This window comes from Rhinolophus sinicus, linkage group LG03 (assembly GCF_036562045.2).
Source record: "Rhinolophus sinicus isolate RSC01 linkage group LG03, ASM3656204v1, whole genome shotgun sequence".
Classification (NCBI taxonomy): domain Eukaryota; kingdom Metazoa; phylum Chordata; class Mammalia; order Chiroptera; family Rhinolophidae; genus Rhinolophus; species Rhinolophus sinicus.
In genome coordinates, this window is record NC_133753.1 from 21,784,296 (window position 1) to 21,810,615 (window position 26,320).

Genomic DNA, 26,320 nt, shown 5'->3' on the forward strand with positions numbered 1-26,320 from the left:
TTGTGATGGTGGGTGTACTAGGAGTTGTGGTTCACTGCTGCTGTGCAGCATAGGGAGGGAGTACCCTACTGCGTATCGCTAGCCCAGGAAAAGATCAAAACTCATAGCAGGTTTGTACTGAATGGGTATCGCTTTCATGCCATCATAAAGTTGAAAAATTGAAAGAATCGTTGTAAGTCGGGGACTGTCTATGTATGTTTGTCACTTTGTTGGATTTGGATTTAGATTTCCAAGTTCAGTAGATCACGTGGTGGAATAGGTGTATGAAACAATCAGACATTACTGTTCGCTTTTGTTTTCTGGGTTTTTCCCCCAACTTTTTTCTTCCTTTTTTTTCCTTTTTCCTTTTGTTCTCTTTTCTTTCTTTTGTTTTTTTTCTTTACCCTCCTTTTTATGCCTTCCCTCCCCCCCCTCCGGTTCAAGCCGTTGTTTCTCAGTCTGGTTGTGTAGGACACAGCTCCCTGGCCCATGCTGGTGTTATGAGCCTTACGCTCCCCCCCGGCTGAGGCAGTCGGTCGCCAGTTGTCAGTCGGCAGCTCTTGCAGGCTGCCCGCCACTCACAATGGCTGGTGGCCACTCACACTGGTCGCCGGCTGCTCTTGGCGGCACACGGTAGCCCTCGGCAGCTCACAGCAGCCCAGCTCCAGGGAGAGCTGTTGTTCACAATCTTAGCTGTAGAGGGCGCAGCTCACTGGCCCATGTGGAAATCGAACCGGCGACCTGGGAGTTAGGAGCACAGCGCTCCAACCACCTGAGCCACAGGGCTGCGCCCCAGGGCCGGCCCCCAACGTTTTTTTATTGTGGTAAACTACACATGACATAAAATTTACCATCTTAACTATTTTTCAGAGTACAATTCAGTAGTGTTAAATACATTCATAATGTGCCACGGTCACCACCATCCGTCATCCATATAACTCTTCATCTTATAAAACTAAAACTCTACGCATTAAACAGTAACACCCCATTTTCCCCTTCTCCCATTCCCTGTCAACCACCATTCTACTTTCTATCTCTATGACTTGATTGCTGTAAGTACCTCATATAAGTGGAATCGTACAGTATTTGTCTTTTTGTGACTGACTTATTTCCTTTAGCATGGCTCATCCTCATGGTTCATCCATGTAGCAGCATGTAGCAGAATTTGCTTTTTCAGGCTGAATAACATTCCATTGTATGTACATAAACACCACATTTTGCTTGGCCATTCATATATTAATGGCACTCAAGTTGTTTCCAGGTTTTAGCTATTTTGAATAATGCTGCTATGAACATGGGTGTAGAAATTCCTCTTCCATATCCTGCTTTCAATTCTTCTGGCTATATACCCAGAAATGGAATTGCTGGATCATAATTCTACTTTCAATTTTTTGAGGAAATGCCAAACTGTTTTCCGCGGTGGCTATACCATTTTACATTCCCATCAATGGTACACAAGGGTTCCAATTTCTCCACATCCTCACCAGCACTTGTTATTATTATTTTTTAATGGTAACTGAGGTAATAGGGAATATATATTTTTGTCCCTGGTTCCTTGCACAGAATTCTTAAGACCTGTATGATTTCCTAAGTGATAAGACCACTAGGAGCATCTTTTGTTGTCACATTTGGTCTTTGACCCTGATTCCTGACAGAGTACCTAAATCTCGGAATTTTCTGGGTGATAGGAGTGTCTTTTGTTCTAGTGAGGTGACTCTTGGTGGGCTTCTGGTTGGGGACTGGTCACCAGAAAGATCAAGCCATGATTGGAAACTTGGAATTCTCAGCCTTACCTCCCATTTTCCAGAGAGGGGAGAAGGGCTGGACATGGAGTTAATGATTGATCATGGCTACGTGAGGAAGCCTCTGTAAAAATCCCCCAAGTACATACAGGATTCGGAAAACTTCCTGGTTGCTGAACACATGAGGTGCCGGGAGAGTGGCGTACCCCTTCCCACACACCTTGCCCTGCGCAGCTCTTCAAGCTAGATGTTCATCTGTATCCTTTGTCACCGTTTTCTTTGTTTTTATTCGAGCATATTGAGGAACAGTGTGTTTCTCCAGGACCCATCATCTCCAGGTCAAGTCGTTGTCCTTCAGTCTAGTTGTGGAGGGCGCAGCTCAGCTCCAAGTCCAGTCGCTGTTTTCAGTCTTTAGTTGGAGGGGGCGCAGCCAACCATCCCATGCGGGAATTGAACCAGCAACCTTGTTGAGAGCTCGCGCTCTAACCAACTGAGCCTTCCAGCCGCCCCACCGGCAGCTCGTTGTCTTCAGTCTAGTTTTGGAGGTGCAGCTCACTGGCCCATGTGGGAATTGAACTGGCAACCTTGTTAAGAGCACACGTTCTAACCAGCTGAGCTAACCAGCCGCCCCCTTTATCATATCTTTTTATAATAAATTTGTAAACAGTAAACAACTTTCCTGAGTTCTGTGAGCTGCTCTAGCAAATTAATCAAGCTGGAGGAGGGGGTCGTGGGAACCTCAGATTTTTTGTTAATAGCTGATAGGTGAGAAGCAGAGGTGACAACCTGGACTTGAGATTGGCATCTGAAGTTGAGGGGCTGGGGGACAACAGTCTTGTGGGACTGAGCCCTTAACCTGTGGGATGTATCAGGTAGATAGTGTTAGAATTAATTGTAGGACACTCAGCTGTTGTCGCAGTATTGCGTGCTTGTGTGGAAACACTGACACTCCCCCCACCTCAAAATCTGGTGTTAGAAATGTGAGTGTGGTAGTGTGAAAATAAAGGAGACATCACAGGAGTGTTGGGGTTTTTGTTTTTACAGTAGCCATTGTCATGCGGGGTCTCTGGTCGTGCTCCCCACATAAAACGCAGGATATGGTGAGGCCAAAAAGGAACACCCACAGAGCCATAGATAGCGGGTTCATACCACTATATTCTCGCTTGCAGCATCCGCCTCTCTGCAATCCGCAATCTGCCCTTGTTAGCCCCCATTTACTGCTAGCGTAGCCACGACAGTTATATTAGTGGCCAATGGCTCACTGGTTACAGCTGACGGGCAACCAGCCACAGCTGATGGTCATCCAATCACAGTTGATGGCCATTTACTACCCGAGCCAGCACCTTTCCACGTGAGGCTGACAGCCTGGAAACAGCACTCCTGGCTCTGTCCCCACGCCATCCTCATGGGTGTAGAAGAAATCACTTCTTTAATGATGACAGTAGACACAGGTCTCACAGGAAGTGTCAGTAAAGCAGAAATTTTCCCTCCCTGCCATTTAGAGGAGGAGAGGAGGGTGAACCTTTATTTGAGGTAAAGAGTGGCAGTTAGCATTAGAGAGACTTTGAAAGAGATAGAATTGTGGAAGATTTGACAGAATTAGAACAGGAAGGACCTTTAGGGGTTTATGTAATTCAGTCCTTTTATCTCTTTGTAGGACTTTATTAAAACTAATCTTGATAGATGATTCTATCCTATTTTTAAAGACCTCTAGAGAATTTGCCGGGAATTTTCTCATCAGCATGTTGCAGTAGTCAGTGATCTTCTTTTCTAAGAGATTCTTACTATGGATTTAACATTTGATTAAATAAATTCTGTATTTTGGTTGCGCCTGAAATATAATAGTTTGAATTTTTTTAAACTCCTTGTTAACAGCACTTTTTCTTTTTTTTAGATCTTCCATTTCTTTGTAGAACTTTTGAGTTTTGAACACACATTTTGCCTTCCTTAATTAGTTAACAAGTATGGAAGGCAAAAAAATTATCTGCCTTTGAGACAGTTTTGAACCTTTCTTTCCTTTAGGGGTAGTTTTAACGCGATGTTAGAAGGATGACAGCCTCTAGCTACCATGATAAATAAGATTCTGTCTTAAGGAGGCAGTGGGGCACAAGTTATTTATTTATTTTTTAATTTTTATTGGGGAACAGTGTGTTTTTCCAGGGCCCATCAGTCATTGTGCTTCAGTCTAGTTGTGGAGGGCGCAGCTCAGCTCCAAGTCCAGTCGCTGTTTTCAATTTTAGTTGCAGGGGCACAGCCTACCATCCCATGTGGGAATTGAACCGGCAACCTTGTTGTTAAGAGCTCGCACTCTATCCAACTGAGCCATCCAGCCACCCCACGAGTTATTCTCTTATTTAAATATTAAGACAGGTGAAGTATAAAGAACATATAGTGCTGGTCCTGCTACTTATACAGTACTTAGAAGGAGGCAAATGAATAACTAATGAAGGATGGTTTACTAAATAGCTAGTAGCTTTTGTTTCCACTGAGAGGAAACAGTAACTGTGAAAAGAAGTTAATTATGAGACAGGAACAGGAGGAGTAGGTAGAATGTCCTGTTCAGGTTTCGCAGGGCCTGATGAGACACAGAAGACCTCAAGGGCTTTGCACAAATAATGTTGTAACTGTTTGCAACTTGTGGGACTAGATTTTTGTTTCAGATGTTTTTTGTTCCAAGGGAAAAACATTTTGATTCTTAGTTAGCTAGATCTGAAAGATATGAGTCATTTGAAGTACTCAGGAATTCTCTTTAATAAAAATTCTTGGGAGATGAGACCAGTATTTAATACATAAACCACTGTATTCTTAAGGTAGTATTTTAGAACTAGGATATTCAGGGAAGGCAGACTTGTCACCATTTAAAGTTGGCCTAGGTGCCCTAGAAACTTCATAGTGCTCTGAGCAAGGTAGTTAATTGGTTGAGATTCAATTAGATTGAATTTTTGAAAGAAAGAAACAGTGTTTATTGGCAGAATAGGCAATTGAGAAGGATGGGTGAGGCTGTGTCTGCATTTTGAATGGGTGTGCCTTCTTTCACTAAATACAAGTTTGTGGCCTCAAAAGTCAGTTGCCTTCTAAATAGTTCCTAAGAAGGCTTCTAATATAATTTGTAATTTGTGATCGATTAAGCAAGTTAGTTCTTTACTCTTGACCCGTTTGACCTCAGAAAATTTATCTTAATGTTTGTTGTCTTTAAGACTACCTTAAAGACCCACTGTGAAGGTGAAAGTGGATATTTTTCCTTTTCTTTTAAAATAATTTTTGCTTCTGACTAGAAATAATACATGTGTACTGTAAGGCCCTAAAGGATTGGGCTAACCTCTTTGTTGGGGGTTCATTTCTTAATTTGTTCTGTTAAAAGTCAGTTTGCTGCTTTCTGATAATTTCTAAGTACAGTGAAATGTGCAGTTACACTGAGACAGTGTGATCCAGCCTTTTGCTGCTTGGTGACTAGTAAACCCCTTCAGCAAATAGTTGAGATTTTACTGTTTTTATTGTGACTGGTATGTAATAGGAACTCAGGATATCTTAGTTGAAGGAATGAATGCATGGTTGTTAAAGCCATGGGAGTTTTCAAATGGTCAAAAAATTTGAATAGACGTTTCTCCCCAGAAGACATACAGATGGCTAATAAGCACACTAGATGCTCAACATTATTAGTCATTAGGGAAATGCAAATCAAAACCACAATGAGATACCACTTCACACCCACTAGGATGGCTAAAATAAAAAGCCAGATAGTACCAAGTGTTGGTCAGGATGTAGAGAAATTGGAACCTTCATACATTGCTGGTGGGGTCATAAAATGCTGCAGCCACTTTGGAAAACTGTTCCTAAAATATTAAACATACAGTTACCATATGACCCACCAGTTCTTTTCCCTAGAGAAATGAAACATATGTAGACATAACTTGTATATGAATGTTCATAGTAGCATTATTCATAATAGCTAAAAAATAAAAGCAGCCCAAATGTTCACCAGTTGATGAGTGGCTAAGCAAAATATGGTATATTCATACAGTGGAATATTATTCAGCAATAAAAAGGAATGAAATACTGATACGTGCCACAACATGGATGAAAGAAACATGCCTAGTGTAAAAAGCCAGACAGAAAAGGCCCCGTACTGTATGATTCCATTTATATGAAATAGCCAGAATAGGAAAATCCATGGAGACAGAAAGTAGATTAGGAGTTTGCCAGCAGATAAAATTATTATTTAAAAAAACAAACCTTCTGCACAATATGACACCAAAAGTGAAAGAACAGGCCATGGACTGAGAGGAGATATTTGCAACACTTCACTGAGAAAGGGTTAGTATTCAGATTACAGAACCCTACAAATCAACGAGAAACGAACATGCAATCCAATGGGAAAAAATGGGAAAAACAGGAAGTGGCAATTCATAGAGAAAGAAACTTGATTGGAAAATAAATATATGAATATACTCATTGTCACTAGTTCTCAAGTATTGCAAGTTAAAACAATGAGATACTGTTTATCATTTTAACCAATTTGAAAGCTATAAAACTATGATAGTATTAAATGTTGACAGTGTTATGTAGCAGTGGGAACTTACATCCTGTTTCCCTGAAAATAAGACCTAGCCAGACAGTCAGCTCTAATGCATCTTTGGGAGCAAAAATTAGTATAAGACTTGGTATTATAATATATTAATTATATAATACCGGGTCTTATAGCATAGTAAAGTAAGACTGGGGCTTATATTAATATTATATAATACCAGGTCTTATAGTAAAATAAGACTGGGGCTTATATTAATTTTTGCTCCAAAAGATGCATTAGAGCTGATTGTCCAGCTAGGTCTTATTTTTGGGGAAACATGGTATATGGGTGCTCTTAGTATAAATGGGTACAATTGCTTTGGAGACAGTTTGGCAATTTGTAGAAAAGCTGAAATATGCATATTTATAGTGATTGCCCTTCTAAGTCTATATCTAGGTGTATACAGTAGCAGAGGTTTTCAAACTTTTTTTTCCAACCCACACCAAGAAACATTTTTGTATCACAACTCAGTGCATACATAATGTATGTATATTTTATGTACTTTACATATTTCATACGTATATACATACAGAGATAATTTAAATAAAAGTTTCATAAATCAGTGCTTACCCTTGAAATGTGCAACACAGTCTGATAAATCTTTATACTGTACTTCTCAATGAGTTTTTAACTGAAAGTTTTAAAAATGCTGGTCACAGGGTTGTTCTGAGGCCTCTATCCTTGACTTGTAGATGAACATCTTCTGTATCTTCACGTGGTCTTCCCTCTGTCTCCAAATTTCTTATTCTAATAGGGACATCAGTCATATTGGATTAAGGCCTATCCTAATGACCTCATTTTAACTTAATTATCCTGTCCAAATACAGTCACATTATGACGTATTTGGGGTTAGGACTTCAATGTATTCATTTTGGGGGTTCATTTCAGCACACACAATTTTCCCAAGAAATTCTCATGAACACAGCAGACGTGTAAAAAATGTTTACTGTAAAAATATAATAAAAAATTGGAAATAACCTAGTTGTCTATTAGTAGGAGGATGGCAAAAAAAAAAAAAAAAATCAAACAACAGTATGGTATGTTCATACAGTGGGATGAATCGATCTATGAGGTGTGATAAAAAAATACGGTGAATGTTTACATTTAAAATTATTACAGTAAAAGACACATTGCCATTAACCCCTCAAAGTAATTCCCCCTCGCTTCGAACACGCTTATCCCATTGTTCTTGTCACTTGCTGAAGCAGTTCTAGAAGTCGTCTTTTGTGAATGTCTTTAGTTGCTCTGTCATGGCTGCTTTGGTGTCCTGAATTAATTCAAAATGTTTACCTTTCATGGTCATTTTAACTTTGGGGAAGAGCCAGAAGTTACACGGTGCCAGATCTGGTGAATAAGGTAGGTGAGGACACACTGTAATGTTTGTATTTGACAGAAATTGCCATATACCAGAAGCAATGTGTGACACGGAGCATTGTCATGATGGAGGATGATTTAGGGCCCACTTTAAAACACACCTCTTTCAACCGTAGCTCACACCTGACTGACTGCACTGAACAAGTTGCAACTTGTCATGCTTACTAAGGTTTGACGCAGCCGCTTCCTGTATTGAAGATCCCTGTCTTTCTGTTGGATGGTGCTCGGCAGCAGCAGTCACCATAGTTTTTGATCACACCTCGTATGTTATGAACATGGGTAAATCTCAGATACATACTGTTAAACAAAAGTTGCAGAAAGATACAGTATGATAGGTATGTAAGGCTTTAAAACATGCAGGACAAAACTATATTGTTTATGGCTATGTACTTACAGTAAAGGTCATTTTAAATTCATGGAAATGATAAACACCAAATTGAGGGTAGCTTGTACATCATCTAGTTAAGAAGGGAAATAGCACATCCCCAGGGCAAACTTCCTAAAAGGATTGGGGAACTTCTTAAACCTAAGTTGGATCATATCACTCTCCTGATGGCATCCTATGATTTATAACAAAATACAAAGTGTCTGGACTTAACAAGACATGTGAAGAGGAAAAGTAAGACACTTAGAATCACTTGTAAAAGAAAGGCTTCTCACTTTGTCTACATTTTTCATCCTGTATATTTAAATATGTCCCTTTAGACAGTATTCTTTAAAATAGTTTCCTTATTCGCTTTTATCTCAAAAATCATGTTTGCCTATTTGAAAATAGCTAGGAGAGTGTATCTTGAAAGTTCTTATCACAAGAAGAAAATTTTGTAACTATGTATGGTGACGAATGTTACCTGGACTCTTGTGGTGATTGTTTTGCAATATATACAAATATCAAATCATCGTGTTGTATACCCAAAACTAATGTTACATGTCAGTTACACTTCAATAAAAAACAACAAAAATGTTGATCTTTGCCTCCTTTTTCTTTTTTAAAAAGCAAACCAAAAACAGAATTCTTGAAGACAAGGATTATCTTTTATTTGTATCATTAAATACAGAGTCCAGTTCTTGACATGTAGATAGAAATGAAATATTTATCAAATGAGTAAAAAGGACGAGGTGATTATAATCATTCTGAGTATCTTGGTAGAATGGCGCTCTGAGTTCCTAGGAGAGACTTTGATATCTGAAAATTATTTTTTGTAGTTTTGGAAATTTTAAAAAATTAAACAGGAGAAATCTCCACTTCTAAGCACGTGAGATTAAAGGGAGGGAAGATCAAATTGTGAGAGGTTTCCCAAGGCTAGGAGTGCTGAAATAATAAGAGGTGAACGTGTAGGCAGACATATTCTCTCTTTCAGTCATATTCATGTCCCCTCCCTACCCCTGGGAAAGCAGAGTTTTTGACTGATTGCTAGACATTATGTATTAAAGGCCTGCAGAGACTAAAGTCAACGTTGTTTTCGCCTTCTGCTCTCTTGGGCAGATATGGTGAGGGGCCAAGCACCACTGTCTATCCAGAGATTGATTGAGCTGGGTAGGGCTGGGCTGAAGCTTTAGGTAGATTCAGATCACTCTCGTGAGCACAGTGTCTCAAGGATGGGACCCACTGTGTGTTATGGGCCCTCCCAGTAATACAACTTTATCTCCTGAACATTGTAAAATTGTGGTTGATTTCAAGTCACCTTTCGAGTCCAGCCTTCCAGCTTCTCCAGCACTTGGTAAATGTCCTGTGCAGGAAACGGGCCATGTGTCTGGGGCTCATCTAGAACTCAGTCTGTCATACAGCTATCTTAAGCTCTGCTGGTTTTTCTCTCTTGGTAGAGTTCTTCTGCCTATAGCAAGCCAAATCTATGCTCAGTCCATGCTCAAACTCTGTAAATACCACCAGGAACGAAAATGGCTAGCAATTTCAATTTACTAAGGAAGGGCTCTTCCCTCTGGAATTTTAGTTCATCTTGTCCTCTTTGCTTTGCATGGAAGACAACTCTTCAATGCCATTAAAACTGTACTTGTTTTGAGTGATCTATGTGGTTTTGTCTAGTTCTGTGAAAGTAATGGCTTGCCCTCTACCCTTTTGTGTTGTTGTTTTTTTAATTTCTATTGGGGAATACTTGGGAACAGTGTGTTTTTCCAGGACCCATCAGCTCCTAGTCAAGTCATTTTCAATCTAGTTGTGGAGGGCGCAGCTCACTGGCCCATGTGGGACTCAGACTGGCGACCTTGGTGTTAATGAGCACTGCGCTCTAACCACTGAGCAAATCGGCCACCCTGCCCTCTACCTTTTAATTCCAACCTTGAAGCAGACGTCTCGATATTGTTTTTCAATTTTTTGTTTTTGTTGTATAAATGTGACTTAAAGTTGTTTCACAAAACAGAATACTCATTGATACAGAGAACAAATTTATGGTCGCCAGATGGGAGGAGGTTTGGGGGCCTGGGTGAAAAGGTGAAGGAATTAAGTATAAATTGGCAGTTATAAAACAGTCACAGGGATGTAAAGTACAGCATAGGGAATATAGTCAATAACGTTGTAATAACTGTGTGGTGTCAGATAAGTCCTAGACTTAACGAGGTGATCACTTCTGAAGGTATATGAATGTCTACTGACTCTTGTACACCTGAAACCAATATGTGTTGTATGTCAACTATAATTGAAAAATAAATTAGAAAACAAAACATCTTCCTGTTGGAAAAAGATTAAGTTGTTCAAACAAGATAGAAATTATTTCTCTCTGTGAGAAATAATTGGAGGTAGGCAGGTGTGCTAGTAGGTAGGTTATGAGGCATCTTTGTTGTTGTGCAGTCTTGTGGGATTTTGTCTTCATTAGCATCTGAATCTTCAACTGTCTACATTCCAAGCCACAGGCAGAGGCATCAAAAAGTGGAGGGAAAGCAATTTCTATGTTAAAGGCTGTAATCTAGCTCTGGTACCCGTTGGTTCTGTGCATCACTTCTATTCCCTTCCTGTTGGCCAGAATTTCATACAACAGCTACTTCTGACTGCAAGAGAGACTGGGGAAATGTAGGCTGGAGCTGGGCAGCCGTGTACCCAGCTAACACAGATTCTGTTACTGAAGGGAAGGTGGGAGCCAGTTACCGATCTCTGCCACAACGTGGTATCAGGTGCAGTTCCGACTAGAGTTATTTTTCCAAACAGTCAATTTTCCTAAAATTCTTGTATTAAATAATCTAATACTTCCTTTTTGGTTTGTAATTTTTCTTACCATGAAAGAGGTAGTCTTGTTTAATGGCTATGAGCATGTTCTCTGTATTTAGATGAACTTAATAAGGCAAGTCCTGGCTGAATTTGGACTTAGGGTCTTCTGTTGCCCTTTTTAAAAATACTAGTTCTGATTCTTCCTCCCCTCCATCTTTATGTATATTAATGAGAATCTGAGAAGAGGTTACTTATGTTCCTCAATATAGGGAAGTACCTACCTATAACTTTGAACCAGGAATTCCTTTTCCTAGATAAGATAATAATGTTCCAAATGCACATCGACAAAGTTGGAAGCCATTCTTAAAAAATTTACTGAAGCCCTCAGAGTTTGCAGACTATAGGCTAATGTAAATATCCAGTTAAGTGTAGGAAAGAAATTCTAAGAGATTTTAACGTAGAATCTGTATCTGTTAGATTTCTCTTGGTTGATAACAGAAACTGACTCGTGCTAAACAAAAAGATGCAAGAATGATAGGTATGCAATAGAAAAAAGGAGGGCCCAGGGAGGAATTGATGACCAACTAAGTCTCAGGAAGTCAGAAAGGCAAGAAATAGCACAGCGATTGGGACCTCAGTATCAGAAGTTTATGGACCTTTTCTCCAGGGCGTTGGTCCAGTGCCTTTCACACTGTTTCCCCATTGACATTTTAAATTCTGATGAGAGGGGTCGTTGGGTTCATTTTGCAATAGGTGCTTGCTTACCCTTGTGTCAGTCACTTATGATCCAAGAAATTTGGTCATACTCTACAGATATGACCACCAGATATGACCCACCCCTATGGATAAGGGTTCCCAGAGAAGGAAATTGATGTGATCTGGTGTGCATTACAAAACCGGAGTGGAGTGTGTGGAGGGGCTGCGTGGAGGGCGGGTGTCATAGGCCCAGGACACAGTGGAGGTGGAAGAGAGCTCAGATGAAGATGCAGTTTGTGGCAGAGCTGCACTGGTACTCACATCTCCCGACGATTACGTCGTCTGTTATACCGTGATGCTTATCTAGAGCTAGGAAAGTGCTGCGGAGGCCATGTGGGTGGCCAGTGAGAGTGGTGACACCCGTGCAGAGCATCCCGGCACAGTGTGCACAGGATGCCACCCACTGAAATGTGCCCGTGCACACACACTTTGAGGTTTTCAATAGGAAAATAGTAGTGTCAAAATATAAATTTGTTGGGCAGCAGATGGCTCAGCTGGTTAGAGTGTGAGCTCTTAACAACAGGGTTGCTGGTTCGATTCCCGCATGGGAGGGTGGGCTGCACTTCCTGCAACTAAAGATTGAAAACGGCGACTGAACTTGGAGCTGAACTGCGCCCTCCACAACTAGATTGAAGGACAGTGACTTGGAGCTTATGGGCCCTGGAGAAACACAATGTTCCCCAATATTCCCCAATTAAAAAAATAATAATAATAAAATAAGTTTTTTTACAGGTAGCTTTGTAAGCATTTTTCATTCCATTTCATAGAAGATACTTTTTTTAAATTAAAATTTATTGGGGGTGACAATTGTTAGTAAAGTTACATAAATTTCAGGTGTACAATTCTGTAATACGTTATCTATATATCACATTGTGTGTTCACCACCCAGAGTCAGTTCTATTTCCATCACCACATATTTGATCCCCTGTACCCTCATCTACCACCCCCCACCTCCCTTACTCTCTGGTAACCACTAAACTATTGTCTTTGTCTATGAGTTTTTGTTTCTTCATTTGTTTGTCCTTTTCTTTTGTTGTTTTCAGTTTTATATACCACATATCAGTGAAATCATATGGTTCTCTACTTTTTCCGTCTGACTTATTTCGCTTAGCATTATACTCTCAAGATCCATCTATGTTGCCACAAGTGGTATTATTTCATCTTTTCTTAGGGCAGAATAGTATTCCATTGTGTATATATACCACAACTTCTTTATCCATTCATCTGTCAAAGGACACTTTGGTTTTTTGCATGTCTTGGCCACCGTAAATAAAGCTGCAATAAACATTGGAGCACATATGTCTTTATGGATGAATGTTTTCAGATTTTTTTGAGTAGATACCCAGGAGAGGGATTGCTGGGTCATATGGTAATTCTATTCTTAATTTTTTTGAGGAACCTCCACACTGCCTTCCATAGCAGCTGCACCAGTCTGCATTCCCACCAACAGTGTATGAGGGTTCCTTTTTCTCTACAGCCTCTCCAACATTTATTATTTGTCTTGTTGATGATAGCCATTCTAACTGGTATGAAGGGGATACTTATTGACAAAAATTCGTGAGTGTATTCTATTTGCAAGAAAAAATGTGTACTCCCTACTTTTCAGAATTTGCCTGCTGGAAATATAGGTTCAGAGCATGGAATTAGCTGTGTGACAGGCACAAAGCTCCAAACTATTTTCTCTAGTATGTGTGGTATGCAGTAGGGAGAGGCTAGTACATTTCAGTAAAATTCCAAGAAAAGACCAATTCAGCAGAATTTCTTTTAAGGAACAACAGAATATGCCACTGGAAATGAATAGGGTTTATTTAACGGAAGAGGCAGAATAACAGTCCTTTGATTTTTGAAGAATAATGGGTGGTTCATATTGGACATTCATTTTTTTAAATAATGTTCTAACCTATCCACTGGGTAGGCAGGTTCTGTGGTGATAGGGCAAGTTCTGTCATCCTGCTGTCACATTGAGCGGGAATGTGTTTATTTGCTTTAAAAAAAAACAACATGCTTCTGTGGTTTTGTATTCATATCAGAAATGTATGCTTCTGTTTCCCAATAATTCCCCATTGTTGCATCATTACACAGTTACTTTATGTCCTTTCATGGCATTGAAACCTCTACTCAGGGTCATTCCATCTATGTCAGTTTACAGTGTAATCAAAACTTACCTCTTTTTCTTTTCTGAAACTTTAAAGAGACAGAATGCAGCGCATGAACCAGGACTTTCTTTTGTTATAAAGGGCATCACTAGTACAACTGGCAAAATCAATTAAGTGCGTAAAATATGCTAGGTGTATAGCTCCGTGGGGTTTTTTACCTGTGTGTATACTGTGCCTCCAGGACCTCTCTCAAGGTGTAGAACATTTCCAGCCTCCTTACAATTCCCTGCTGTCCCACAAGAAGGTATTGAACTAAGGCACGGCAATGCATTACTAGTTGTAGGTGGAAGCCAGCAAATAAGGTGGAGCTAAAGATGACTCCCAACTTGGGAAACTGGGCAGACTGGCTGGCGATGCTGCCAACCAGGGAGGAGGTGCAGGAGGAGGACCCCGTTTTGAGGCAGGAGTTAGGAGGGTGAGATGAGTTCAGCTTTAGACTTGTTGAATTTGGGATGTCTGAGGGGAGCTATGTAGGAGGCAGGTGGAAATGTAAATGTGGGGTTATGGGAAATAAATTGGGGATTGAACTGTAGATTTGTGCGTACTCGTCAGCTTGTCAAGTCTGTTTGAGATCTAACAAGTAGGCGAGAATTCTCTAGAGGCTGTAGACTGAGATATCTTGAGGTTATGATGAGAGGTGTATATTGCTTTTATTAACTCTGTTTTGGTCTAAATAGTGAATAAAATCAGTGAGGAAATTTAGTTGAAACATTTTAAAAATAAAACGAGCAAATTCAGTAATACATACACTTGGTTAAAAATGAAAAATAAATCGGTTCAAAGGGTTATAAGTTGGAAATACGCTTTCTTCCCCCATTTCACTCCCCACTCCAGTTTTTTGTATCTCCTTCGAGACGATTTTAGTGCATATATATTAAGTTTATGGTTTTATCTTTTGATTATATTATACCATTTTTGCTTTGGTTAGGAGTGCCTTTTCAGCTACCATGTTTCCCCAAAAATAAGACCTAGCCAGACCATCAGCTCTAATGCGTCTTTTGGAGCAAAAATTAATAATAAGACCCGGTCTTATATTACATTATATTCTATAAGACCCAGTCTTATATTATAGTAAAGTAAGACCGGGTCTTATATTAATTTTTGCTCCAAAAGACGCATTAGAGCTGATGGTCCGGCTAGGTCTTATTTTGGGGGAAACACGGTACTTATAAATATGGTTGATAGCCTACAGGCATGAGAACAAAGTGGCTTTCTAGTTTTTTTTTCACATTCCTCTTGTCCTCTAAGGTGTTGTATGGTGATGTACTTATATAATCTCAACTGAAAAAATTTTCTTCCTTTGCCTTTTTTCTTTTGCATTTTCTTGAAAAATAATATTAATGTTCAAGCAAATACATCTTGGTATTCATTGGAGTTCTTAAATCTCCCCTTGATTTAATAATACTACTAACACAGTGTCACACTCTTATTTGCTTAATGTGAACAGACCTGGAGGGAGTGATACGCTAGTTTTTTTCTTTTTTCTTTTTTAAGATTTTATGGGGGAAGGGGAACAGGACTTTATTGGGGAACAGTGTGTATTTCCAGGACTCATCAGCTCCATCCAAGTCAAGTTGTTGTCCTTTCCATCTTAGTTGTGGACGGTGCACCTCAGCTCCAGGTCCAGTCGCCATTCTTAGTTGTAGGGGACGCAGCCCACCATCCCTTGTGGGAGTTGAACTGACAACCTTGTGATTGAGAGCAACCTCCAACCAACTGAGCCATCCGGGAGCTCAGCGGCAGCTCAGCTCAAGGTGCCGTGTTCAATCTTAGTTGCAGAGGGCGCAGCCCACCATCCTTTGCAGGAGTCGAACCGGCAACCTTGTGGTTGAGAACCCATGCTCCAACCAACTGAGCCATCTGGCCACCCGGGAGCTGAGCAGCAGCTCATTGACTTCATTCTAGTTGCGGAGGGCGCAGCTCACTGGCCCATGTGGAAATCGAACTGGCAGCCCTGTTGCCCAGAGCTCGTGCTCTAACCAACTGAACCACCCGTCCATCCCCGCTGGTGTTTTTCTTGATTGCCTTGTTGACAGTGTAATTTTCAAGTTAGAATTAATGAAAGGCATATTAAGAGCCCTCTTGCATGGTGAATCCAGAATTTGAAATACACTGTGCAAATTTAGAGCCCATGTTTTGTGTAGAGTGAACTTGATTTTCAGTCCAGTGGAGACTAAAAGATGTCGGATCTGGGTTCTAGAAATGTCCTAATATTCATTTTATAATCCCTGCAACTTAACCCCTTCTATGAACGTGCTGTTGAAAGAACAAAGAGCATAGTGTGTGTTTTCATTCTTCAACAAATATTTATTGAGCTCCTATAAGGTGCCACTTTCTGTAATACTAGTAGTAATAAAAGGAAACATTATTGAGTACTTACTATTTGTTAGCACTTAATAAATACTATCCTGAGTGCTAGATGTGCAATAGTGAGCAAAATAAGCCTGGTGCTTTCCCTTATGGAGCATTATACATGGATAAGATGGTAATGCTATTTTTTTTATTTGACTCATGTCACGGAGAAAATTTAGCATCAGTACTTGAAGATCAAGTAATTTTGTTCTCTCTGAGTTCTAAGACTTTTTCACCTGTCAGATTTGCATGTCTGTTGGCCTGTCCGTTCTGACCCTGCATGATCAGAGTGACTTGTGTTTTTCACCAGAGCACCACCCAACCAGTTCCATAAAGGACAAACCCAAAGGGCAGACTCAGCAGGCACCAGAGTCCCACTAAAGTGAATCCTGCTCTGTGGCATCTTCCTCCACTGTAGTCACGACCAATCCTCACAGCCAGTCAAGTCAGCCTGATGGTTAATCCCACCCACTGACATACCAACAGCAATCAAGGCTCAACTACAACAGGAGGGCACACACAACCCACACAAGGGACACCCCTTGTGCTCTCGACTCAGGTGGATAGAGAGACTGTGTTACTGGGTCCCACAGGACACCTGCCACATAACGCCACTCTGCAAAGACTAGGAGACTTAGCAGATCTGCCTAATACATGGGAGGCACGAAAATAAGGAGACAAACATGTCCCAAATGCAAGGACAGGGAAGAACTCCAGAAAAAGATCCATGCAAAATGGAGGCAAGCAATCTACCAGATACAGAGTTCAAAACCCTAGTTATAAAGATGCTCAATGAATTTAAGGGAAGATGAACTCAGTGGAAACTTACACAAAGAGAGAGAAACCATACAAAAGAACCAGTCAGAAATGAAGACTACAATACTGAAATGAAGAATACATTAGATGGAATCGACATTATATGTAGCAGAAGAGTGACCTGTGTTTTAGACTGAGGCCACATTCCAAACATTCCTTCATAGTTGAATCTCAATTCCTTAAAATTCATTTAATTTTAAATGCTGCTGTGATAGAATCACATAGTATTTAAAAGCAAACTAATGGTTTAACTTCCTCCTTCCTAGACAGTCCAACCAACTGTATGCATTTACTTGGTCCTGCTGGTTTGGGTGTGTCTCAAATCCAGGTGGTTATCTTTTACAGAGGTCCACCCACAGCATTCCTGACATACAAAATCTGCCACACATTTATTAGACTTAGGAGCTTTTAAAATTGCCTCACATTTTACTTTTATATTCAGTTGAGAGAAAATAGTTTAAACCATTTCAAAGTTGAGAGTTGGGTACTGGTATTAATCATAGTGTTCTTGTGGCAAAATATTTTTAGATATAGTTTTTTAAAGAGATGATCAGAATGTTTTTTTTCTTGTGTTGTGCTTTTTATTTTGTTTTGTCTGGCTTAATATTTATAATACTAATTTTTAAATAATTTTCTATCTTCAGGTATTGGCTCATTTCTAATTATTCTCTTCTAAACATTACAACCTTATTCCTGTATAAAAATTTAAATATCAAGTATTGACACAGACTTCCACCCCTTTAGGGAAGAGATTGGTGAAGACCTAAATCAGTTTTACAAATAATTTTCAATTCTTTAGGCCATCAAGTTGAATCAGTACCAGCAGATTCCATGTATCATGCCTATTTGAATGTCTGTCCTCTTTCTTTCCTTGTTTTTTTTTTTTACAGTGAAAATTGTTATATTTAGAATTAGCCAGCTGTACTCAGTTTAGATGATCCCAGTTTTGTTGGCAACATCCAAAGCATCATACCGTGTTTCCCCGAAAATAAGACCTAGCCGGACAATCAGCTCTCATGCGTCTTTTGGAGCAAAATTAACTGACCTAAGACCTGGTCTTATTTTCAGAGAAACACGGTATGTAAGCATTTTACTTTTATAATTTATTTGTTACCACTGACAAGAAAGGCTAGTATGCACCTCGTGTTTTCACAGGAACCCAATGCTGATGTTTGGAATACTATGGCTGAGTGCCTTTATTCTAAAACTGAATTTACTTTCGATCCTTTATTTGTGAGCTCATATACTAGTTTTCAGAATAATCTTTCTCTTTTGATTTGTATTTTTGTTTATTAGAACAAAGGAAATTATGTATTCTCTAACCATAGTATTTCAGAATCTATTTCATGAAATCAAATAACAATAGAAATCAGTTAGGCATTGTTCTTAGGCAGTTTCTCTCCCTCTGTATTTCTTTGTTTGCTCTTCATCTGAAGCATATGTAACATTTTTATTGAAAAAAATTATGCCCTGCTTAGATCATAATGGGTTTTTAAAAAACTATTAGAGAATTCTGAAGATATAGTTTTACAAATCTGTGAGGACTTAGATTTTTAAGTAGAAATCTCTTACTGTGATTGAAATAAGCATTTTAAATCTCCCTTTCAGATTCATCATGTTACAGAAAATGGAGGACTGTATAAAAGACCATTTAATGAAGCTTTTGAAGAAACACCAATGCTGGTTGCTGTACTAACTTATGTGGGTTATGGTGTACTCACCCTCTTTGGATATCTTCGAGATTTCTTGAGGCATTGGAGAATTGAAAAGTGTCACCATGCAACAGAAAGAGAAGAACAGAAGGTAATTGTTACACAATCTTTAATTGTGTAAATGGAAGCCTTTTGTAGAAATCTTGGTATTTTCTCTCATTTTTTTCTTTAGATTTTTCAGTTCACATTAAAATAAAAATATTCCAGATACAGTTAAATAAAAACATTCCACAAAGGAAGTTGCAAACAAGGTTAAAGGCATGAAGAAATTAAAGCATTTAACATGTTTTTAATTTAATCATCGCAAGAACCTATTCCTATTTTATAGCTAAGAAAGTTAAAATTCACAATTAATGTTAACGCAGATGCCTAGTTTCAGAACTGGTGTGTGGACACAGGTCTGTGAAGTGAAAAAACGTTCTTTCTGTTCCCAATACTATACCGTATTCTAAGTTGTTTGTAGAGCCATCTGACAAGATTGTGTTCTTTAGAGCTCATGATGTGTTTTCCCATAGATACATTATGCGTACATGTCTGGTTCACAGATAAGCTCCTCTCCCTAAAGCAAAATGTGGCTGACCTACTCTGGTTAGAGTAGAAAACAAGAGAGGTGTGATAATGCTATCTCTAGGGAGAAGAGCTTCATCCATTCATTCCATTTTCCTCTTTGTACTCCTTTGCCCCTCTAGAGTTTTGTACAATATACATTTATTACCTATTCTCAAAAATAAAAAATTCTTTATTTGAAAATGCCTGATTTTACAAAAAAACTAACTTGTTTGTTCTTAGCGTGTGAAGTATGGACAGGTTGTCCTCCAGCTCAGGGAGTGGACTAAATTAGAGAAGGGGATCAGAAGTTAGATTATTTTTGTCCATCATACCTCTCTCTTTTGTGGGTATTAGAGGAGAGAGGCAGATATGGTGGCAGCAAGGTCACCACTGAGAGAGGAGCCAGTAAACACTGGCAATGGACTGTAGGCATACGGAGGGAAGGGGAAGAGCGCATCCAGAAACGTGGGAGAGGAAAGGACCTCAGCAGCAAATAGGCGAAACCAACCAAAATATGGATTGAAGATTCTGGCCCTGGGATAACTGAGGACCCAAGCATTCTTCTCTTTCGTCTGAACCATTCTGCACCCTTCCCAGCAGCGGCACAAGTTGGCCGTCTTACTCATTGTCCTGAAACGCCTACAAGTTAATTTCAGTAAGAAGGCATGTTTTTAAATACCTAATGCAAGCAAAGCGCTGCATTCAGAATTCGATCCAGTTGGCCGAACTAATTTTCATCAGTAAAAACCAGAATAAACTGAAAATTTCTTTGATTCTCCTTTTTTCCTACCCCTCTATATCCCAAATAGACTTTTGGGCTAGCGTGCATACACAGTATGTTGATTTTTTTTTTTTCCCCATCCCTCAGGTATGGTTTGCTTACTGTAACTTAGAGCTCACTATACACTTACTGTGTTGTATGGTATTGCAATTATTTGCTTGCAGACCAATGTCTTCCTACTAGTTGGTGGCAGTTATGACCGATGGGAGCTAAAGTTTTATTCACATATTCAAACTAGAAAATCTTTATCTTAGTGTCAATCCACTGTAGAGACCTAATAATTGCCATGTAGAGGTAAGGGTGGGGGAAGTACTGACTGTGATGTAGAGAGCAGTCCTGGCTCAGGAGATAGTGCAGACAAGGGCTGAGGAGTGTTCGGGAGAACCTGGAATGTGGATGTGTGAGAAACGGTGTTTTGAATGTTGAACTAAGAAGTTTGGTAGGCAGTGAGGAGTCCTGGGCAGTTTCGGAGCAGGAGAATGACCATAGAGTTTGCCCAGCTGTGCTCTGTCAAGTGTGACGAATGAATGAATGAATGAATGAATGAATGAGAATAAATAAATAAGTAAATAAATGCCGAGGGTGCATCTGAATTACTTTGTGAATGAGGACAGTATCTTTGGAATTTGTTTCATGTTTCAGGGTAAATGCACTGTTTAAGTATTGGGGCTATCTACGTGTACTTTGTGACAGAAGTGTAACATAGATTTTATTTTCAGTTTCTAATTTTGTTGAGGAAAAATAAACACTTCAAATTTAGAGGGCTTTGCAGAGCTCTAATGCAGATGTAGGACAAAAGAAATAAAACAGTAGCATGGGGTTAATCAGGAAATAATTCTTGAAGGAGTAATAGGACGAAATATGTGGGACTTTTGCCTCTACAGTTTGTTCAGAGAAGGACTATACTAATTGGTTCAAATTTATTTCAATAGGATTTTCACAGTCAGTAACATTAGCAGTTAAAACAGATAAATTCTGCCATTTTCTTATAAAAATTCAGCTTTTGGAAGGAAAGGAGGAATCCTTCAGCGTTAGTGTAGGTCGTGTTTGTTTTCAGATGCTGCATTAGATGTAGTCAGGGTGATAGGCAAATTTTAAAGTGTTACACTGTGAAGAGGTGAGGGAAAGTGCTTGCCAGGGATCATAAAATGCAAATATAGTGCAGCCACTTCCTCATTTCACTGAGTGAATGGTGTTCATACCACCTCCTTATTTCCTTCCTCGTTGTGTTACAAAGGAGAGCCCATTTTAGCTGTTTATGCTAGTTCTGCTTGATATGTTGCTTTGGCTACGACTTTATTAACTCATCTTAATAAAGATGAGTTAACATGAGTTCGTTGTATTTTATATACATTGCATAAACTTCTTGGAATTCTTTACTGCTTTACCCTCTGTTAATACTGCAGTGCTGTTTTGGATGAGGATGTTGTTTTCCCACTCTGTGGTTTATTTCTTTTTGTTATGTGAGATGCAGCTTGTAGTCCAGAAACGTGTGTGTGATGGGTGAAATGAAAGCTTGAATTAATGAAAATGTTCTAATATATAGATAAGAAATACCTAGAAATCTAAGGAGTAACTAACTTATGGCAGGTAGTTACCACACACTAAACACTAAGCTAACATTTTTCCTCTACAGTTCCTGGTCAAATATTCAAAAATGGGAGGGATAGGCAAGTGGGAAGGGACGTTATATGTCCACATCCTGGTATGTTTCATTTTCAAGATACAAAAGAAGGAAATGGAGTAAAATAATAAGAGTTCTTGGAAGGATTTTATTTTTGATCTCCTTAAAAAGTAGCTTACTAAGAATATTCTGATAATTGTCACTTTAGCATTATCTTTGGAAACAATGTAGTATAGTTGCCTGATGTATCAAGCTGGGGAATATCAATTGGTTTGTCTTTTTTAGTTCTATGGATTTAAAAAGAACATTATTTTGCCATTGTTTTGTGGTTTGTGTGGAGCCCAGGCCAGTGGTCATCTATTATTTTTTTTTTTAAAGCTTTATTGAGATACAATGTACATACCATAAAGGTTACCTGCTTAAAATGTATAATCCAATGGTTTGTACAGAAGTGTGCAGCCAGGACAGGACCATAATCTAATTTTTATAAAATTTTTTCATCTGAAAAAGAAGCCCTATACCATTGGCAGTTGCTCCTACCTCTCCCTCCCCACCCTAAACAACCACTAATCTACTTTCTGTCTTTAGATATTTCATATAAATGGGAACATAAAATGTGTGGTCTTTTGTGTCTGGCTTCTTTCACTTGACATAATGTTTTTGAGATTCATTCATGTTGTGTATTTCAGTACGTCTGTCTTTTTTATTGCTGAGTCATACTCCATTGTATAGAGCAGTCATCTATTTTTATTTACTCCAGGGATTTCTCACTGGTAAGAAGCTATATCCAAAATGAGCCCTTTCAGAGAATTTTGTAGCACGTTATTACCACTTTACCTTTTTGCACTAGTGACATTACTAGCTTTGCAAGCTTCCTTGTTACCTCTTGGGCTTTTTTATTTGGAGCAACAGTGTAGCTTTTTTTTTAGCCAGGCATTTTTGTCTTTTTCTTTTTAATTTTATTAGGGGACAGTGTGTTTCTCCAGGGCCCATCAGCTCCAAGTCGCTGTCCTTCAGTCTAGCTGTGGAGGGCGCAGCTCAGCTCCAGGTCTGGTTGCCGTTTTCAATCTTTAGTTGCAGGGGCCCAGCCCACCAATTCTATGTGGGAATTGAACCAGCAACTTTGTTGTTGAGAGCTCATGCTCTAACCAACTGAGCCATCGGCCCCCGACGTTTTCGTGTTTTGCACCTTTAGGCATCACTTTCTTTATTCAGGTTTTCATTCCATGCAGCAGTTTAGAACTGCTTTTTGCTATTAGCTGAGAATGTGAAATTTTAAAGAATTTGTGCCCTGTCTGATATCCCAAGTCAGTCCAAGTTTAAATTGAATGCTGTTGGGGTGTTAAACTGGTGAACTAATTTTAAAATGCATATTAAAGTGGAAAAATAAAGTTAAAAATGATCCTTGAGTTCATGGATCCCTGAGACTATCCATAAGCTCAGCAGTTCTGAGGTCCCAGTTTAAGAAACCGTGTTGATGTTTCCTTAGATTTTAGGCTATATTTTGGTTTTATTTATGTTTTTCACTAAAGCATTTTGAAAATGCCACGATAACTATGGTAGTAAATAACTGAAAATGTAAAAGAGGGATCTGCTGTACTTACATCTGGCCACGCAGGAGAGCTTGTTAGAGGTAACACATGATGCCCGGTCAGTGCTCTGCTTCTATTTAATACAACAGCCTGTTCTGACCACTGGATTCTGGTGAGTCAGCTTTGCAGCACTTTGTCCTTCTCTACGAGCTCATTCCAGGAGCACAGGCGTGCTATTTCTCCCATCTTAGAAAAAAGCATTTTTTCTCTTCTACTACTCCATTCATTCCTCCTTTTTGAGCAAAATCCCCTGACATAGCTGTTTCCAGTGTCTCACTTACCACTCTACTGAACCCACTCCAGTCAGATTTTCCTCCCACCAATTCTCCTAAAATGGTTCTCAGGGTCACCTGTGACACCTGTGTTGCAAAATCTTGCAGTGTTTACCTAAAATCTTGCAGTGTTTACTCTTGGTGTTTACCTTGTTTGGCCTACCTGCAGCATGTGACACCATTGATCTCCCCTGGAATCATTTTGTTCGCTTGGTTTCCAGGACATTATACTTGCCTGGTTTTTCGTCTGCCTTTCTGGCTGTGCTCTCTCATTCTCTCTTACTGGATCCTCCTCATCTGCCCAACTTCTAAATGGTGTGGATGTGGCATCTGTACTCACTCCCTGGGTGATTTCATCCATTGTCACAGCTTTCAGTACCTTCTGTATGCTGATAACTTCCAAATTTCTATGTGCCATTGACTAACTCACTGTACTCTAGATCTATACATCTAGTTACCCACTTGACCACTCCATGTAGGCATCTCAAACTGTCCACGTGTAAAAGTGACCTGAGATCCCCTCCCGACCCGCTAGCCATCTTCTCCATCTCCATGAAGGACGGTTCTCTTCTGCCAGTTGCTTAGGCTAAAAACATTGGAGTTTTCAATGATTCTTCTTTTGTGTCACACACCGTATGTGGCCCATCAGCAAATCTAGAGTCAACCACTTAATGTTAACCTCCATTGTCACCCACACATGGTCTCCTGCCGCTGAGCCCCTCACTTATCTGCTCCAGCTGCACGGCCTCCGCAGTTCCTGAACCACCAAGTTCTCGCCTGCCTCACGGCAGGAGAGCGCTTCCTCCAGCTAGTACCAATGGTCGTTCTCTCACGTCCTTTTCCTTCTTTATTCTCCCTTGGCCCCCCAGCGAGATTTTAGCCTGACTCCAGAATTTCACATCACCCTTCCTTGTTTGGTTTGTTTCCATTAACATTTTGCACTATCTAACATACCTTATGTTTTATACATTTTTCGCATTTAGTATCAATTGTTATCTTTTTGTTTATTACTGAAAACCCAGTGCCTAGAAAAGTGCTTGGCACATATTCGGCAATCAGTAAATGTTTAAGATATGAATGGTATTGTGAGTGGTGGTAATAATAACAATGAAAAGTTTTGAGTCTTTTGAAGTAGTCAGGTGTGTGTGTGTGTGAATACATACGCACATACAAACACGTAGATAACTGCATTTTAGATGTAGGGAAAACAAGTGTCTTTAATCTTGAAATCTCATCATATGCCTTCATGGACAGCTAGAATCAGCAAGGAAGTGGCTTCCTGTCTATAGCATTAAAAACAGAACAGGACAAACAGTATGACTTATGAACAGCAGGAAAGCTCTTAATTAATCATAGTTCGAAGATTTTAAAGTCTAATAACCTTTCACGGATATTTCACCTAATTTTCTTCATTAAATGGAGGTAAAGACAGCATTGTTGATTTATAAAATAAATACTCCTAGCTGTAGAATGCTTTTTAACCATAAGATGATGATTTTCAACACTTCTTCAGCTGGGAGTTATTTGGGATTTTAAAATTCTCTTAGTTTAAGTTTTGAAACAATTTTGTCATGTTTCAGCCATTTCTCTATATATCTTATAAGGTTATTTCCTTCTCTAGCAAACATATTGCCAAAATAAAATTTCAAAACACTGGACTTTTTTTCACTAGCCTGCCTTTGGTATGCAGTATTATGTTTATCGTCATCAAATGTCTTGAAGTGTTTCAGCAGTGCTGTAGTAACCTACAAACAGCATTTGTGTGTTTTTTAAAAAAAAGTTTCAGATATGTAGCCTTCAGTTCCGGTGGCTGAGTTCTGAGACCCCCAGATCTTCTCCAGATAGATAAGTATCAGTGCCATCAAACAGATAGGTTTCCTTGTCATCGATGTCAGGTTAAGTAAATTGGGGTATGCCTACTTGAGTCAGGCAGCTCAACAGACTCTGTTGCATAAAACTTTCAGAATAAATTGTATGTCATGGAAAATATTTTTTCTTCTGTGTAGAAAGTATGAGATTTATTTAATTAGAACACATTTTTTAACCTTTTTGTTGGATACATATATAAGCAGTATACACATGTATAACACACATCTGGAAAGGTTAATAAAAGGTAAATGTGGATATAATGAGTGCTTATTTAAGTAGGCAGCCATGAAACTACCCCCTGAAAAGTAGCACGTTACCATCACCACAGAAACCACTCCCCCCATGACCCCTTCTCAGTCATACCTTCTCCCTGTCCCCTGAGGTGACCATTGTCCTGACTTTTCCTCGTGGTTTTATCACCTGTATATGCATCTGTAGACAACAAAATTTAGTTAAGCCTGTTTTTGAACTTTATCTAAATGGATTTATGTTACATATATACTGTGTTTCCCCAAAAAATAAGACCTAACCGGAAAATAAGCCCAAGCGTGATTTTTCAGGATGACATCCCCTGAACATAAGCCCTAATGCATCTTTTGGAGCAAAAATTAACATATGTAAGACCCCATCTTATTTTCGGGGAAACACGGTATATGTGTTGTGCCTTACTTTGTTTACCCGTCGTGGGATTCAGCTGTGTTGTGTACGTCTACTTCATTTGTCTGCGCTGTGCGTACCTCATTGTAAGAGTATACCACAATTTATTTATCTACTCTGATATCGATAGACACTGAGTTTTTCCCCAGTTCTTGCCAGTGTTAATAAAAGCTGCTATAAACATTCTGGTAAGGTTTCCTAGGCGTGTATACAGGAGTTTCTCCAGACTTAGAATTATTGAGTCATGTAGTATTCGTGTCTTCAGTTTCACCAAGATAGTGCCAAACTATTTCCCGAAGTGATCGTACTGTTTTATACACCTACCAGCTGTGTTGGAGGATTCTTATTGTTCCACATCTTTACCT

At 39.4% G+C, this 26,320-nt stretch overlaps 1 protein-coding gene across 1 annotated transcript in view; it reads left to right on the plus strand.

Annotated features, from left to right (window-relative positions):
- SPTLC2 (serine palmitoyltransferase long chain base subunit 2) overlaps nucleotides 1-26,320 on the plus strand; it is a 97,868-nt gene that overhangs the window by 3,042 nt on the left and 68,506 nt on the right. The window contains exon 2 of the mRNA XM_074327144.1: nucleotides 18,508-18,702. Within this exon, the coding sequence (XP_074183245.1) occupies nucleotides 18,508-18,702 (195 nt within the window). The remainder of the gene's footprint in view (nucleotides 1-18,507; nucleotides 18,703-26,320) is intronic.